Source organism: Corvus hawaiiensis, chromosome 21 (genome assembly GCF_020740725.1).
Source record: "Corvus hawaiiensis isolate bCorHaw1 chromosome 21, bCorHaw1.pri.cur, whole genome shotgun sequence".
In the NCBI taxonomy this organism is placed as follows: Eukaryota; Metazoa; Chordata; class Aves; order Passeriformes; family Corvidae; genus Corvus; species Corvus hawaiiensis.
The window spans coordinates 2,744,936-2,761,914 of NC_063233.1; the positions used below are offsets into that span (position 1 = coordinate 2,744,936).

Genomic DNA, 16,979 nt, shown 5'->3' on the forward strand with positions numbered 1-16,979 from the left:
CCGCTGCCCATCGCGGGGCGGGTCAGGGGCTCCCTCGGGCTGCTGGAACTGAGAAATTCGTGATGCTAGACAAAGAAGGAAATGAGATTCTGCCTCACAGAGACAAGCTGTGACTCGCTGCAAAGCGAGGTCCTGTCCTGCACGTCCCTGGGGGCTTAATTAGTAAAGGTACATTAACTAGAGGAGGCTGCGGTGCACGTGTCCAAAAGTATCATGATCAGAAACGAATCCCAGAATCCTTAAGTCTGAAAAAGCCCTCTAAGGTCACCGAGTACCGTGTTCACCACTAAACCCCGTCCCCAAGTGCCACCTCCACGTGGCCCTTTGACCGCTCCAGGGATGGTGATTCCAGCACTGCTCCAACGCTTAACCACCCTTTTCGCGATGAACTTCTCCCAGATAGCCAATCTAAACCTCCCCTGGCACAACTCGAGGCCGTTTCCTCTCATCCTGTCCCTTGCTCCCTGGGAGCACAGCCTGAACCTCACCTGTGTCCATCCTCCTGTCAGGGAGATGGGAAGAAGGAGAAGATCCCTCCTGAGCCTCCTTCCCTCCAGGGCTGAGCCCCCCCAGCTCCTTCAGCCACTCCTGGTGCTCCAGACCCTTCATCAGCTTCGTGTCTCTCTGAGGTGCGGCTCTATGTTACACAAACACGAAGCTTTTTAAGCCAGCAGCAGAAGAATGTCTGTCACCCACCAGCGCGGCCCCCGTGCTGATACTGTCACACCCTGCACCCAACAACAAGCCTTGGAGAGGAAAATACAACGACCTAAACAAACATCTTAATCAAGGGTCATTATCGGTGCAAGAGCTGTTCCTGCACGCTTGATCATTAAAGCAGGGGAATATCCTCAAAGCCCCCGTCCAAGCAGGGGAAGCAGCACTTTGATGCTGGTGTGGGAACCAGAGGCAGCGCTGTGATTTTTAAGTGCCTTTCATCTCCCTCTTTTGTAGGAACATTCTTATAAACCAGCTTGTCAAATACAATTTCCCTGCGCAGGCATGAGTTGCAGATAAAGCCCTGGTTCTCCCTTGGTATTTCCCCCAACAGGTGTAATCTGAGGAAACATGGTTTTAATTAGCCTGATTGGCTTTTTGTGTGCTAAATACCATCAATAGCTCACATCTGTATCTACAGTTAGATATTTATGTTTATTTAACCCTCTCATACACGGGTACACAATGCAAACACCAACAATGGGATCTCACCTTTGCTGTTCTGACAAATAAGTAATTAAAAAGAATTGCCACATTAAAGCATTCAATCCCTTTTTACCCTGAAGTTTTCTAGCTGATTTGCTGGGCTCAGCGGTAGCTCTGGACTTGAGGGACCCATTATAAGTGAAAACCTTTGCCAGTGAGGACAGCCCGTGTCCTCTCCTCCTTCATAGAATCACAGAATGGTTTGGTTTGGAAGGGACCTTAAAAATCATCGAATTCTGACCCTCTGCCATGGGCAGCAACACCTTCCACTATCCCAGGTTGCTCCAAGCCCTGTCCAACCTGGCCTTGGACACTCAGGGATGGGGCAGCCACAGCTTCTCTCTTCCTCAGCTCACCTGGGACACAAGACAAACCATACTGACCTTTTTCTGGTCATTTATTCAGTCTTCAGGTTGCACACAACCAGAAACACAACCTTACCCCGCGAGGGTGCTATGAAAAGGATCATTCTTTGAGTTTAGAAACAGGGAAAATGGCTAAGAGAGATTTTCTGTATCCCTTACCCGTATTTGGCATCTTGTTGGCCAACTGGACAAGCCGAGTTTTATTTATTTACTCATTCAGTTGCTGTGATTATTCAGACTACCCCAGCCACATTAACCCTGTGTGCTTTGAGCGAGGCTAAACCCGAGATGAATTTGGCTCCTTTTGTACATTCTTCAGGGGCTGATTTCAGCTGCAGCAACAATTCCTCAGTCAGGGCTGGAGCAGCTGCGAGCAACTTTCTGAGCAAACACCAACAGCCCGGAGGGAGAAGCAATACAGAGTAGCAGTTTCTAAATGTCCCATCTAATTGAGCAGGAATAATGAAAACAAAGAGTGAAAAAAAAACCAAAAAAAACAAGCCCTCCAGCATGTAAACAAATAGTTCAGGTGCAGGGATTCCTCAGAGCACCAACATACCTGCCATGGCAGTAGCTAATCTTGTTTCACGCAAACACTCCTGAACCCTTCCCTCGGCGTGGGATGTGATTTTAGTGCTTCTCAGCCTTTTTCACCTGGAATGCTAAAACAGTGCTTGCCATCATCTATTCAGTCCTCAGCATCCTCTGGTGGTGGGAGAGCTTGAAATTCAGCTCCCAAAAATTCCTTTACCCACATGAGGTGAAGATGAGCTTGTGGTGGGACAACGTGGGTTGGTTGGTGTGGGAAGACAAATCCTTCTGGACAGGGAGTTGGTGGGAAAGCCTTAAGTGTGAAAGAAGAGTTTGAAACTAGGGTAATTTCTCTTGTCTCTTATTTAACTTTGCCTCAATCCCAGCTGGATCTGTGACACGACAATCATCTCATGTACCCACGAGTTTGTTGGTCACCGGATGCCTCATAAACATAAATCACTTGGGGCTAAACACTTAAAACCTAAATTTTTGCATCCTTACTCCTCTGCTACTTAGAAAACCTTAACTGACTTCTAGTTCAAATGACCTTGTGGCCAATTAATTAATATCTCTTAGTTTGCTTCTTTCCATGGTATTTAACCCCCCCTTTCCTTGTCCTGTCCCTCTGCCCATTCCTCATGGAAAATCCCATGCTTTGCAGCCCCTCTTGTTAAACGAGCCACATGTGTTGCCTCTTGCAATGTCACGTTGTTTTCCATGTCCTCGTAAACCCTTTTTTTAATCTATTCCAGGCCAAATTTCCGCCTTGCCCATGAGTGACTTGGCTGTAGTACACTGGACCGGGCAGGAGAGGATCTTTTAATGTCTCCTCGCTTTGGGATGAGCCTCTGCCAGCCCCACTGGCAGCACTGGAGCCGTGCTGGGCTTGTGCTGGGATGGGAATGTGTGGGAGAAGCCTGGAAGGCTGGGCTGTGTGGGATTCATGAGCAGCTCATGTGTGAGTCACGCTGGAGGCAGACACACTCCATTTAGTGCACCCCAGATGGGATGCAGCAGACACAGGCAGGGGGAAGACACATCCTGGGAAGCCCATCTCCAGCATGTCCCTCTGGGTGTTGAGATCCTCGCTGGTGACACATTTTACAGGGGGAGGAGGGGTTTGTTCTCTGCTAAAATACCCCTTTCCATGGGGGTTGATGTTCCCTTTCCTGCAATGTCACCTCCCTGACCTCTGAAGGTGAGTTTTGCTGCTGTGGGTGGCACATAAAACGCCACTGTCATGGCACCAGTTGCTGACCAGTCGTACAGCAAGTGTTTGGTGGCCCTGGATCTGTCTGGGGCTGGATCCCAGCCCCGTGCACACACAACCTCTCTCCCTCCTCAGCCACGGAGTGGAAAATACCAGCATTCCAGGCTTATGTGATTTGGGAGGAGGTCAATGGCTCCGCTATTTATATCCAGTTATTTGGGGACTTTGCAGCTGCATTTGCACTACAGAGTCCCTGTGGGGTAGAGAAAGAATTCAGTGAAATTAAATTAAATTAAATTACCTTAAAAATCTTTACGGTAATTTAATTGTACAGCAAGGACAGCAAACATTTCTGGATGGTGGAGTGACACAAGTAAAACTGTCCCTCTGGTGCTGCTGTTCCTGTTTTTTTTGAAGATGCGAGGGACATTCTTTAAAACAATTTTTCCATTTAGATCTTGACCCGATGGCCTGAGGATATCAGAGCACCCACAGCAGGTAAAGAGCTACCTGGGCAGAGCTCCTCCTGCCTGGCTCAGGTGTCTCAAGTCAGTGAGTTTAGCAGAAATTAAAGAGAAATTTTCATTGTCCAAAGCTCTTCTCTGAGTTTTTACACAGAGAACAAGATGCTGGGGAAGCTCCAGCCCTGTGTGCAAGAAGCAGCCCTGAAAGACGGCAGGTGTCAAATCCAGAATTCAACTGACCCATAAGAAAAACACCAAGTTCCAGTTTTAGTAAAATCTAGATGCCCAGAAGCATCATTTATTGCAAATCAGTTAACCAAAAAAAATACATCATTTTTGCAAACTACAACTTTGCATGTACATAACTTTATTACAGAAGATATCTTTTCTTAAACTACACTCTAGTTTATAAAACATAGGAAGATTCAACACCACGTGATGTTTTTATCACTCATATTAGGCGTGTCACGATAACAATGGTCTGAAATGTTAACTAAGATGAGTGCTCAGCAAGGCGCTGTGCCTTGAGAAATATCCATTTTATTTGGTGTTCTAATAGAAAGGAATGAGGAAAAGGAACCCTTTTCTTAGGTTTTCTTGATTAACTGCTCTCTATCTGCCTGTCCCATACACATTATCTAGTCTTAGGGTGTCTGCTTGCTTTTGCACCCGAGTGAGTGATATTCCAACACCTCTATAAGGTGATATATTTATGATATATTTAAGACTCGCTCATTTAGATTTTTGAAACAAAATCCACCTTTTCTTGAAAACAAACAAACAAACAAAAAAGATATTTACAAACATTAAATCTGCCACAGGCTTATACTGTATTTTACATGATACACAGAAAGAGTGCACATCAGTGTAAAAAAAGATGCATCACTCCAGGCTAACGTCACAGAACAAAATGTTAACGTCTCACAGCACAGCTGTGCTGGCCCTTCGCCCTCCAGTTTGGCCAGTCCAGCCTCCCACCAAAACCAGCAGCACATCCCACTGGGCACCCAGTGAGGGCTCTGCCAGAGGAGCTGGGGCCGGGCGAGCACGTGGGGGTGGCAGTGTGATAATGCTTTGTAATCTCACTCAGGGTGTCTGCACCACCAGACACACCTTCTTTTAAAAATAGGCAGGCCATCCTTAAAATAAGGATGTGGTTTACAAAGTTTATATTGGCATTTATTTCTTAAACAGTTACTCAAAGGCAAACACGAAAACAAAACAGAATTAAAAAAAACAGTAAAGATATTCAAAGTAAAATTAAGTCTCCTTTGTGTATATACTCCATAGTTATGGGCTTGCTCTCTTGGAAGTTTGGCAAATATACTTCTTTTTGATGGGGGACAGTATTCATGTTTTGTAGTTGGGTTTTTTTAGCTTAGAAACTGTTCTTAGAGGTCTATAATCCTGATTTTCTTTCTTTTTTTTTTTTTTTAAGATCATAAAAATCATTTAAATATATATATTTTTATATATATAAAAACAAGAGAGAACAAAAATTTCTATTATCAAGGCAAATGTACAACTATATAATACTGAAATTTAAACAAAGATTCGTGAATGGTACCATAAAATGTCCTCTCATATAATAGCAAAGGAAACATTTTAAAGTACATTAAAAAAATTTGTCTATACTTAATTTTTTTCCCCTTAAGGAGTGGTATTTTTAGTCAATTTTTCCTTCCCCTCTTCTTTCTCACCTCTCTTTCTGAGTTGAAAGAGAAAAAAAATAAATTAATGGCATTTCAGAATCACAAATCGTCGCTTATAGCTTTACATAAACATTTCCTCTCAAATCAAACACAATGAACCCCCCCAAACAAAAGAGAACGTCCTATAAAAACCTAATTTGTTGATTTCTCCAAACACAACTGGTGTCCCACATTGAGTTCTTAACAATAGAACATATAAATAAAAAGGCAGTGTTTTCATGTAAAATAAAAAGTACATAAATAAATACTAAAAAAAAAAAAAAAAAAAAAAAAGGAATTAATTTGTCTTTTTCTTTTCTTTTTTCTTTTTTATAAAAACATATTTAAAAAGGATCCTTTAATAAAAGCATCCAGTGTACTTTTAAAAAAAACAGATCTCCCTCGAGCTTCTGGCTCCCAGTGAGAGTCTCTAAAACACCTTCCTTCACTTGAAGGCCTCGGGGATGTGTCCCATCTGTGACTGCATACTCGTGGGAGGGCTGGAGATGCCCTCGGACCAGTCGGACACGTTGGAGTGAGGAGAGGAGCTGGACCACTGGTCCGGCGACTCCGGAGACGGCGTGAGGAAAGGGTGGTCGGGCACCTGGAGCTGGTGGCTGGGGGTGTTGTCCAAGGGGGAGGAATAACTGTGCTGGGAAGGTGGGGTCAGGAACTGCGTGGTGGTCATGGGCTGGGCGAGGGAGGACGGCAGGGAGGTGGGCAGCAGCTGGGAATCCTGCGGCAGGATGGTGTGCACGGCCATGGCGCTGCTGCTCACCGGCTGCAGGTCGGGCTGGCTCAGCTCCGTACCGAGGAAATTCTGGCCCATGTGGCCGCTCCCATTGGAGCCGGGGTTGTGGTGCTGCTGCTGCTGCTGCGGCTGCGGCGGCGGCTGCTGGGGCTGCTGCGGCTGCTGCTGCTGCGGCTGCAGGTTGGGCTGCTGGAGCTGCTGCTGCTGCTGCATCTGCTGGAGCTGCTGGCTCTGCATCAGGTGGGGCTGGGACGCCAGCCGGGTGCTGGGCATGGCCTGGTAGCTCATCATCTGCGACAAGCTGGTGGTGGGCAGCCCGTTGTGCAGGGAGGTCATCATGCCGTGCTGCAGGTTCTGGGGCTGCTGGTGCGCCCCGGGCTGCAGGTTGCCTCGCAGGGGGTTGTACTGGCTCTGCACCATCCCGTTCTGCAGCCTGCTGAGCCAGTCACACTGCCCGTTCAGCCCGGCCCCGCCGCCCACCGAGAAGCTCATGGGGCCACTGCTCATCACCGTGCTGGGGCTGGACACCGGCAGGTGGGACAGGCGCGGCGGCACCGAATCGAAGCCCATCCTGCTGGAGTTGCCCATGGCCATATCCTGCTTGCCCGCCATGTTGAGGTGGTTGATGCTCAGGTGGGCATCGGGCATGCCTGGCAGGTGGTTCAGAGGCATGGAAGGGGACTGCTGGAACGGAGAGGTCATCAGTGGGGGAGAGGCCACGTCTGAGAGGTACCCGTGGGGCGACTCCAGGGAGTCCACTGGAGACAACACGCTGGAGTTGTCAAGCAGACACCCTTTTCCATCTTGGGACTTTTTCCTCCGGGCTTTGAGGTCTTTGGCATCCTTGCCATTGCAGCTCAGCCCCTTGGTGCTCGGCTTCCTGGCCTTCTTGCCCTGCACGGCGGGTTTGAGGTTGCCGATGTAGCTGTTGGGGGAGCAGAGCGGGGGGGACAGGGTGGGTGCCCCCAGGGGGCCGTTGTGCAGGGGAGGGCTCCGCACCAGGTTGTACTCGTCCAGCAGCCGGACGATGTCGTGGTGCATGCGCTCCTGGGCGATGTCCCGCGGCAGGCGGTCCATGTGGTCCGTGATGTCCCGGTTGGCAAAATGGTCCAGCAGGACCTTGGCGGTTTCGTAGCTCCCTTCTCTGGCTGCCAGGAACAGTGGAGTCTCCTCCTGGAAAGCCAGCAATGTTTGGTTAAGGTTGAGTTCATGGATTCTCCTGGCTAGCACTGCCCTGAGCTCCATGCCCAACTTCATGTTGTTGGGTGGCAGAGATGGTCTGTCCTCATCTCTCCTCTGGTGAGGGTTTGCTCCTGCTTTTTCCTACCCTGCTGAGTCATCTCCTTGTACTGATATCAAACCAGGAACCCCCAAGTGACCCAGAAAATGCTGGAGGTGGCCACAAAGACACTGTACCAAACTGCCCACCAAGCACTGCACAGCCCCTCAACATCACCCCTGCAGCCAAATCCCACAGTGCTCCTTTGAGCTAAATCCAACAACTTCATTCACAGCAGAACAATCAAATCAGACTCAGTGCCAGGCATTTGTATTTTAGCCAGAAATTACTCTTTAACAGACTCCCATAATGGTTCTTCCCTTGCATATTTCAGCCTAGGAGATATTACCTTATTATTCTGCATGTCCTTATTGGCACCATTCTTCAGGAGGACCATTGCAGCTTCCACGTTATTCACAGCAGCTGCCCAGTGCAGGGCTGACTTGCCTGGAGAGGAAAACCATGAAATACAACACACATCGGTGAGTGCTAAGATAAGCAGCAAGCATCCCTTTTGTCCCATGTCTGGGCTGTTTTAGCTGCCTCAGTACCTAAATCATCCACGGCGTTGACGTCAGCGTGGCAGTTGATGAGGTCATCCAGCATCCCCTCCACAGCCAAGCGAGCGGCCAGGATCAGGGGAGTGGTCCCGTCATGCATTCGGGCATCCAGGTCTGTTGCCCTGTTCCTAATCAGGATCTGCCACGAGAAGGGCCAAAGCAGAGGGAACACAAACGTTAGGAAGGGCAGACAGCAAGGCACTCCAGGTATCCAGGCCTCAGGACCTGCAATGCCCTTTCCAAAGGTTCATCTCTCCAGTTCTGCTCCCAGTCCAGGGGTGCTGCCGTGGGGTTGCTGCTTTGCTGTGCCCCAAGACAACAAGGGCTTCATTTTTTAACACTGTGACCCCACACCTTGCCCAGGTGAGCAGGAGACCCTGTGATAAGGCTCTTCACGTGGCACCACTATTTCCCCCCGAAAACCCCGAAACTGGCGGCCAAAGCATCAATCACCTGGAAGACTCCTTGGGCATCGGCAGAGACGGCGGCGTGCAGGGGTGTCCGGCCCATGTTGTCCTGGATGTTGGCATCAGCACTGGCCTCCAGCAGGCGCTTGGCAGCGTCCGAGCGGGAGTACCTGGCGGCCAGGTGCAGGGCGGTCTCGCCGGTGCGGTCAGTCTGGTTGTGCAGACTGGCGCCCTGGTAGATGAAGTCCGAGATGACGGCGGGAGCATCGTCCTCCTCCTCGCTGTTGCCGGTCTCCAGCCCTCCTCCGCTGCACGAGGCGATCATGAGGGGGGTGAAGCCGTCTGAAAGCACAGGGGAACCCGGGGAAAAAAGGCTTTTTACCCTCTGTAATGCAGGAGGCTCAGCCAGACGCTCTGTCTGCGATAGATGCTTATTCTCCTGGGTGCACCAAGACTGAGCTCCTGACTAGTTCTGAACATCAAACACGAATATCCTTCCTCTGATATGGATCTGAAATTCCTTAGTGGTATCTTGCCACTCAGTGCTTTCCCTATTTCATCTGCTCGTTTGCACATGCACCACGTAAGGTGCAGTTTGTAAGGAAGGCTGCTCAAAGCAAACCGAGTGTGGTAAATACCTTCATTATTTCAGAGCACAGTTCCACAGACATGGGGAAGACCAAGTGTTTGTAAGAATTTAAAAACCTATTAACCATTGTTAAAGACCTGAAAAGAGTGTGAAATGTACAGTTGGGTGGGAGGAGAGGAATATAGGAGCAGCAGAGAGAACCTGGATGATTTAATAGGTACTTCTGTAATTTCCATCTCAGTGACTGAACAAAAGAGCTCTCATGGAAAGCAAAATGGGACAGTCTCTCTCTAGATCACACACAACAGCAACCCTGTGGTGCAGAATTTGTAGCAGTGACTCTGTTCCAACAAGGGACAGGTAGGGCCATGGGGCTGCTCCCTGCAGGGGCTGAGGGAGGCTTTGACATGAGCTGACAGCCAGTGCAGAAGTGCAAGGGGTCCTTACCTGGCCCTCTGACGTTGACATCCATGCAGTCAGCATCAATTTCCCCCTGTGGAGGGGTAGGAGCCATGGAGGAAATGCGCAGGTCAGCGGCGTCCAGGTGCTGCTGTGTCCACTGCCTGTGATCTGTCTGGTCATCTGTGTCCGGCAGCATTGCCTGCTCCTCGAACTGAGGAAACAGCAGGGAATGAGCTCCCAGAAAAGCACCTTGGGCTGAGCTCCAGTCTGGGAAGCCCTGAGAGGCTCCAAGGTGTGTGCTTGTCACAGGCAGGTTTGCAAAGGAGCTGGGAGCAGCAGTGAGGGGCCCCTGAGCATCCCTCTGCTCCTTTTGTGACAAACCCAGGAGTGACTGCCTGCAGCATAGGGAGGGAATGTGGCAGAGGGCTTACCCTGAACTTCTTGGTGTCCAAGGTCTCCTCATCGCCCCACTCATTCTGGTTGTCATCCATCAGCGTGCCGTCCGAAGCATTTTTGAGGGGTCTTTAAAAATAAAGCCATACAAAAAGTTATCTCCTCTGCAGAAACCGTGATGGACTGTGTCCATGTACGTACACAAACTGAAAGAAGAATCAACCAATTTCCAGGAGGTTCCCCTCAGGCTGCATTTCATTTTTTACCAAGTGCAAACAGATTACAAAGATGGAACACCGCTTTTTTCCCCCATGCAGAACTTTAAGACCCCTGATTTTTCTCCTCCCTGCCACACCAATACGACGCACTGGAGAACAAAACTCCGACGGGCTCTCTCAGGAGAGCCCTGAGCAGCCCTGCTGCGCCGTGTTTATGGGGTTAGCAAGCAAATTACTCACTTCAGTCCAACAGAATCCTCCCCGAGGGGTTCCCGGCGCTTCTTCTTGCTCGACTCCGTCACTTTGAAGCCCTCTGGGAACCAAAGCTGCCCATGCTCCCTGCGCCGCTTGCGAGACACCAGCACTCCCAGACCGATGAAGGCGAGCAAGACCAGCGCAGCCACCACCACGTACATAGGATACAGCTGGGAGTTCTTCGTGGGCTCGGCTGTTTCACCTACAAAACAGTGGGGCACAAAGAGATGCTGAGACATTAAGCTGCATAGCAAACCAGGGACAGAGTGGAAATGAAGGAAAATTAGTTAATAGAGGTACCTAAGTCTGATCTAAATCAGCCCCCCCCTCCAACCCCCCCTCCCCAAAATAAGGTCATTTTATACGCTATTAATCAGAATTGCAAACTATCGGCAAATTCTCGGCTGCACAAGGCAGCCTGCACCAGGAGACAGCTTCACTTTTTTCTCCTTTAAGGAAAAGGATTAGCAAACTTCAAATCATTGCGCTTGCATTGAGCTGTTAAGACAAAAGGATTTAGGGGGGATTTTCAAGATACAAACTTCAACTCCTTGCATGTCACTGATTGATTGGAGCTGCTTGGGTTTTCTTTTTCTTTTCTTTTTTTAATAACTTTTAGAGTGATAATGATTTTGAAATAAAACCTGGAATAAGCAAAAATAATAAAGTGTGTTTCCAATTTTTTTAAAGAAAAGACTTAAGGGAGAAAAAAAAAAAAAAGTGAGGTTATTAAAACCAGACTGTGTTCAGATGCAGCCAATTGACAGATAACTAAACTTGAGGAAGGCTGGAAAGTTTTGGCTGTCTCTCCTCCCCGGCTGACCAGCTGTACGTACTTTTAACAGCTTCTATTTTGTAGGGTATGTTCAGGTTGCCGAGGGAGGCCAAGGCTCCCAGGAATGCTGCCACATCGGTGGCACTCTGGAAGCACTGGGAAGATGACTGGATGCACTGGCGGTTATCAATTTCCAAGTAGACGATGGATCTGTGAGAGAGAAGAGTCAATAAGGAACAGGGAGCGATGACCACACCGAGGACACGGGTGAGCCCCGTCTCCCTGCCCTCTTTAACCCCCATCAGTGGGAATTAGAAGGTGGGAACCCATCTCCTTGCTTCCCTGTGGCCCAAAGCCTGCAGCTCGCACTCATGGTCTGTTGGATTTGCCTCAGTGAATGCAGTAAAATCCAGCTCTTTATCTACAGGAATGGATGGGAGGCTCTGTTTCACAATGTTTGAAAATTACCCAGACACTACAGTATCTTAAATAATGCTGCTTGGGAGCCTTCAGATCTTCTCACATCATTTTCACTGCTCTAACTCCTTTGCCTTCGGTGGTTTTTGATTGAGTCCATGGAGAGGGAGCAGGTTAGATGGGTATGTTTACACCAAAGATCTCCAAACACAGATTGCAGTAATTGAGTTTTACAACAAAGCTCTAGAAAGCATTTCCCAGGGAGAAAATGAGGCTTAACTTAATGACTTCCTGAAGTCAGACAGTCGGTCAGGCCAACCTCTGCTTCCAGGTCCCACCCAGCCCAGCCCCGGCTCCCAACAATGCACAGGACTCCTTCAATCGTGAGAGTCGGCGCAGCATTGTACCCGGGATTCCTGAATGATCACTCCATTTTCCCACATGAGAGCAAAATCCGGTTTCTGTTCGCACAGAAAGCAACATCTAAATACAGTTATCTGGCCTACATCCTTCCCTTCCTAGCGTGTTACTATTATCAACACAGAAAGCAAACTCAGAGTGCTGCTCAGAGAAAATGGAACCCTCTTACCCTCTGATGTCCATCTGATCGAGCTCCCTCTTCTGCCTCCTGCCAGCCCTGGAGTAGAGACTGCTCTTCACTTTGTTGATGACAGCACTGGACATATCTGACCAGTCCTCTGTGGACCTCTTGATGTAATGTTTTTTCAGTTCCTCCTCATTGCCATAGTATGGGAAGATCATATATTCCCCCTTGGGGTTCTTCTTGAAGACCACGTTGGTGTGCAGGACACGGCTCAGCTCCCGCAGGAAGTTGAAGGAGTTGTTCTTCAGGTTCTCGGGGGTGATGAGGACCACCACCACCAGCGTGCCATCTGCCAGCTTCTCTGGCATGTTGTTTGCACAGTCCAGACCATCCCACTCACACTCAAAATTGTTGCAACCCTGGTCACAGTGACCATCCGAGAAGTGATCTTTGCAGTACTGGTCATACAGAGGGCTGGAGGGAGGAGGAAGAAGAAAGGCAGAAGAAAGAATGAGACCAAGTACTGCAAATAACACCTATCTGCTGACAAAAACAGTGGTGGGTCCACAGGGATCCCTCTTTTGTATAAATATTCTTCACCCTGACAGACACTAAACCAGTTTAAGTAGAAAGCAGCTGTTTCCTGCAGCATTCACCTCTGCAGGTGAGAGAGAGCAGCTGTTAAATTATAGAAGAAAAAGGGACAAATTACTGTGACTCAGAGAAGGCATGGGGACACAGAATAGTTACTAAGACCAGAGTTGGTCCAGGAATCTGGGACTAAGTTCCTGCTGTTGCCAAAGACAATGTTTGGGAAATGCTTGGATGTTAACATCATCATGTTTCCTGGCTGCTCTTCCATCTGGGGTCTCCTTGCCTTGAAACTGACTGTGTTACTGCTGTGAGTTGGAGAATTCACTTCTATGGAATGATACAAGCAAGGACAGGGAAGCCATCTGCAGAGCGTCAAGCTCAGAGAGCTTCCAAGTGGATATAAACTCAGAAGGACCACAGGGAGATGTGGTTGCTTGAGTTGCAGCCCCACAGGCAGCAGAACAGAATGCTGGAAGTGAACAGCAGGCCTGAGTCTAGGAGTTTTACCAGATGCAATCAGAAGGACCAGAGAGTCACCACAGAGGTCACAGGCTTTAAAACAAGAAGGTTTTAAAGAAGCCACTTACTTGCACTGCCCCTCATATTTCTGGCAGTCAAACCCATCGTAGAGGCAGCCAGCATTATTGCACTGAGAGTCACACTTGCCATCGTTGAAATACTTCCAGCACTGCAGAGACTGGGAGCAGTTCTTCCAGGGATCGTTGAAGTTGAGGGAGCAGTCGCCCCCGTCCCAGCCGCAGGCGTGGTTGTTGCATTTCCCATCACAGATCTTGTTGCCGGCGTACCCCGCGCACACGGCGATCTCGCACTTCTCCTCGATTTTGGGGGGGATGATGTCCTGCCCGATGCCACCCTGGAAGTCGAAGTCGAGGATGTGGCAGTTGAGGCCGTTGAAGTTGGCGGGGCAGTTGCAGCGGTAGTAGGGCGAGGCGTCGCTGAAGAACTCGCAGGTGCCCCCGTTGTAGCAGGGGTTGGAGGTGCAGGGGCTGCTGGCTGGGTACTGGCATTCGGGGCCCGTGAAGGCCGGCGTGCACATGCACTTGGAGCTCTTGTGGATGGAGATGCAGGTGCCACCGTTCAGGCAGTGCAGGTTCCCACAGGTGCGGGAGTCGTTCTCGCAGGTGGCACCCACGAATCCCTGGGGAGGGCACAGCAAGGAGGGAGTCAGAATCGCTGATGCTGTCCTACAGGCAGCGTTAACACACGTGTGTTTTGGGAAACTAAAACTCACCCTCTAAAACTGGCGATGGGCAAGAATAATCTTGAATGTAAAGCCTGTCAGAGCATCCCCTCAAAGTGAAGGGAGCTCTTTTCCATAGCTGCCTGCTCCACTTTGTGTGGTGCAAATAACATTCAGCCTGTTCTACCTTCAGGCCTGAGCCATCTTCTCCTTAACTCTATTCCAGCATCCTTGCAAGCGTGGAGGGTGCACATTTATGGATGCACCCACAGGAAAGCATCCTCTCATCCATGCCTATCCCAGCTTGGGAAGCCTCGGGGGCTAAACTGGCCTCTTGACCACCCCTTGTGCCCATGCAACATTCCTTGCCCAGAGCTGGAGAGGAGCAGGCACCTACCGGGGGGCACTTGCAGATGAAGCCACGGCCAGTGTTGCTGGCAACAGCACAGGTCCCCCCATTCCTGCAGGGTTTGCCTTTGCAGCCATCCACCACGGTGTCACAACGACGGCCTGCGAGGGAGAGGAGCGTGTGAGGAGCAGAGGAAGGCGTGCAGGGATGCCTGGAGGGGCTGCAGGCTGGGAGCAGAGGGGATGCAGTGCTCACCCGCATAGCCAGGTCGGCACTCGCATTTGTAGTCGTTGACCCGCTGCACGCAGTTCTGGGTGCCGCGGGCGTCGCAGGGGTTGGACAGGCACTCGTTGACATCTCCCTCGCAGCGCTCCCCTACAAAGCCAGGGGGGCAGATGCAGCTGTAGCCACCTACCCGATCCTTGCACTTGCCATTGTTAAAGCACTTGGGCCCCAGGGTGACAGGATCAAAGAAAGGGCTGCAGTCATCCACATTGATCTCACAGTGCACCCCTAGAGAGATGGGGGAACAACCCACACAGCTCATCAAACAGTATCGGGGGGCCCGCTGCTCCCTTGTGTGAGCCTTCCCTGCCAAGGGGCTGAGCCTGACCACGTCAGTGGCAGCCTGAGCCACCTCTCGGGCAGGAGGGACATGGCACCACGTGGCCAAGGCCGCGTGGCCTTGATGGCTAAGCCCGTGAGCAAACACAAACCTCGCCCGCTGCATTTGCTGTTGCCAGCCCGAGCAGCTAATGAGCAGAATCCAAGGATATCTGCACTCAGCCCAGTAATGCCCCAGCCTGGGGAATTAATTTACCTTGAGTTCCTCTGGGGCAGGAGCATTTGTACGTATTGATGAGATCGATGCAGGTTCCTCCATTCTGGCACGGGTGGGACAAGCACTCATTGATCTCCTCTGAGCAGTTAACTCCATGATAACCAGCCACACACTGCAAGGAGGAAAGAGGAGAAATATCAGAGAGGTTCCCTCCATTCCCACATGGCTGCAGGAGCACAGCCAGCACCCCAGTCTCCAACTTGGTAAAGGGGCATCATGCCCAAGGGCAGCATCTTGGGCAGCAGAAAGGCAGTAACTGGGGCTTTTTTACCTGCCCCCCAGGCACCCACCTCGCAGGAGTAGCCTCCCAGGTAGTCTGTGCAGGTGGCTCCATTCTGGCAGGGGTTGGGGGAGCACTCGTCCACCTGCTCCTCGCAGTAGCTGCCGGTGTAGCCGGCTTGGCAGCGGCAGAAATGGGTGTTGCCAGTGTCTACACAGAGCCCCGAGTTCCTGCAGAGATGTGCTACATCGATACCTGTCAGGGAGAGCAGAGTGAGATGCAGGGACCTCGGCGACACCCACACATCACAGGGCCATGTCCTGACCACCACACATCCCACAGGCAATCACAGCCTTGGGGTGCATTGCTAGAGCAATCCTTGAGATCACTCTGTGCCAAAGATCCCCACCAAGAGAACTGGCCACATCCCTGCTCAGTGCCCAGCACAGGGGACACCTGGGGCCCCCAGCCTGGCCCTGTACACATGGCAGGGCCTTACCTTGCTGCTTAGCAGCCACCTCGCAGGACACACTGGGGACATCGCAGTAGAGCCCTGTCCAGCCGCTGTTGCACTCGCAGTGGTACAGGTTGCTGGTCTGCCAGCACTTGCCCCCGTTTTTGCAGGGAGAGGAGTCGCACCAACGCACCAGGTTCTGGGGGAGCAGAGCAAGAGATGAGGGTCAGAACACAGCAGGGCTTCTGCAGGAGTGGAGACTGCAGTGACCCCCAGATCCCCACAACAGCATCCAGCCAAGCTTCCCGTACCTGGCAGTTGAGCCCGGTGTATCCCTGGGGACAGGTGCACTTGTACGTCCCGTAGCTGTCCTGACACGTGCCCCCGTTCAGGCACGGCTTGGAGTCACACTCATTGATGTTGTGCTCACAGTAGCTGCCTGTGAAGCCGGGCAGGCAGACGCAGGTGAAGGTGTTGATGCCATCCACGCAGGTGCCACCGTTGAAGCAGGAGCTGGGGACACAGACATCGCACCCCAGTGAGTCACCGCTGCTCGCGCTCCACGCCAAAGGCCCCACACACCAACCCAGGGCTATGGGGCAGCACAGGGACCTCAGCCCCTTGTCCCAGCTGGCAGGACTGTACCTCTCTGTGCAGTCAGGGGTGTTGTTCTCGCAGTGGATGCCGCTGAAGCCGGAGGGGCAGGTGCAGGTGTAGCTGTTGACGCAGTCGGTGCAGTTGGCCCCGTTCTTGCAGGGGTTGCTGGCGCACTCATTGATGTCCTCCTCGCACTTGGGCCCACGGAAACCAGCCAGGCACTCGCAGAAGAACGTGCCAATGCCATCAGAGCAGGAGCCACCATTGTGGCACGGATCTGGAGAGGAGGGACGTGCATGTGAAGATGTGATGGGTCCAGCTGTGGTGCAGCAGCCCAGGCCGGGAGTTGCCCCACAGCACTGTCCCCATACACATTCCCTGGCCATGTGGAAGAATGGGACTGAGCCCAGGGACTGGGCAGAAGCCAGACCAACCCCACCAGGAGACTGGACACAAGGAGAACCCATGGCACACATTATCCCCCAGCCTCCTTCCTCCCACTCCCATCTGGCCTTGGACTGATGCAGCTCAACAGGGCTCGCAGCACTGCCCAGGCCACAAAGGCAGCCGGGGCTGGGCCATGCATGGGGAGGAGAATCCCAGCCCCAGGAAAGGCCACGAGGCTCAGGGCTGGGCTGGGTGCAGTCTGGGGGCAGCCCCTGCTCT

At 51.1% G+C, this 16,979-nt stretch overlaps 1 protein-coding gene across 2 annotated transcripts in view; it reads right to left on the minus strand.

Moving 5' to 3' along the window:
- Positions 1 to 4,041: 4,041 nt before the first annotated feature.
- NOTCH1 (notch receptor 1) overlaps positions 4,042 to 16,979 on the minus strand; it is a 42,657-nt gene continuing 29,719 nt past the window's right edge. The window contains exons 18-34 of one of the 2 annotated variants that reach the window (XM_048325476.1): positions 16,362 to 16,590; positions 16,028 to 16,229; positions 15,762 to 15,915; positions 15,333 to 15,517; positions 15,022 to 15,154; positions 14,457 to 14,576; positions 14,250 to 14,362; positions 13,239 to 13,810; positions 12,103 to 12,531; positions 11,158 to 11,306; positions 10,307 to 10,523; positions 9,887 to 9,977; positions 9,501 to 9,666; positions 8,511 to 8,806; positions 8,049 to 8,196; positions 7,847 to 7,944; positions 4,042 to 7,391 (exon numbers count right to left, since the gene is read on the minus strand). In XM_048325476.1, the coding sequence (XP_048181433.1) occupies positions 5,913 to 7,391; positions 7,847 to 7,944; positions 8,049 to 8,196; positions 8,511 to 8,806; positions 9,501 to 9,666; positions 9,887 to 9,977; positions 10,307 to 10,523; positions 11,158 to 11,306; positions 12,103 to 12,531; positions 13,239 to 13,810; positions 14,250 to 14,362; positions 14,457 to 14,576; positions 15,022 to 15,154; positions 15,333 to 15,517; positions 15,762 to 15,915; positions 16,028 to 16,229; positions 16,362 to 16,590 (4,781 nt within the window). In that variant the 3' untranslated portion in view covers positions 4,042 to 5,912. Of the gene's footprint in view, positions 7,392 to 7,846; positions 7,945 to 8,048; positions 8,197 to 8,510; positions 8,807 to 9,500; positions 9,667 to 9,886; positions 9,978 to 10,306; positions 10,524 to 11,157; positions 11,307 to 12,102; positions 12,532 to 13,238; positions 13,811 to 14,249; positions 14,363 to 14,456; positions 14,715 to 15,021; positions 15,155 to 15,332; positions 15,518 to 15,761; positions 15,916 to 16,027; positions 16,230 to 16,361; positions 16,591 to 16,979 lie in introns of both variants that reach the window. The other variant, XM_048325475.1, reaches the window with a different exon arrangement.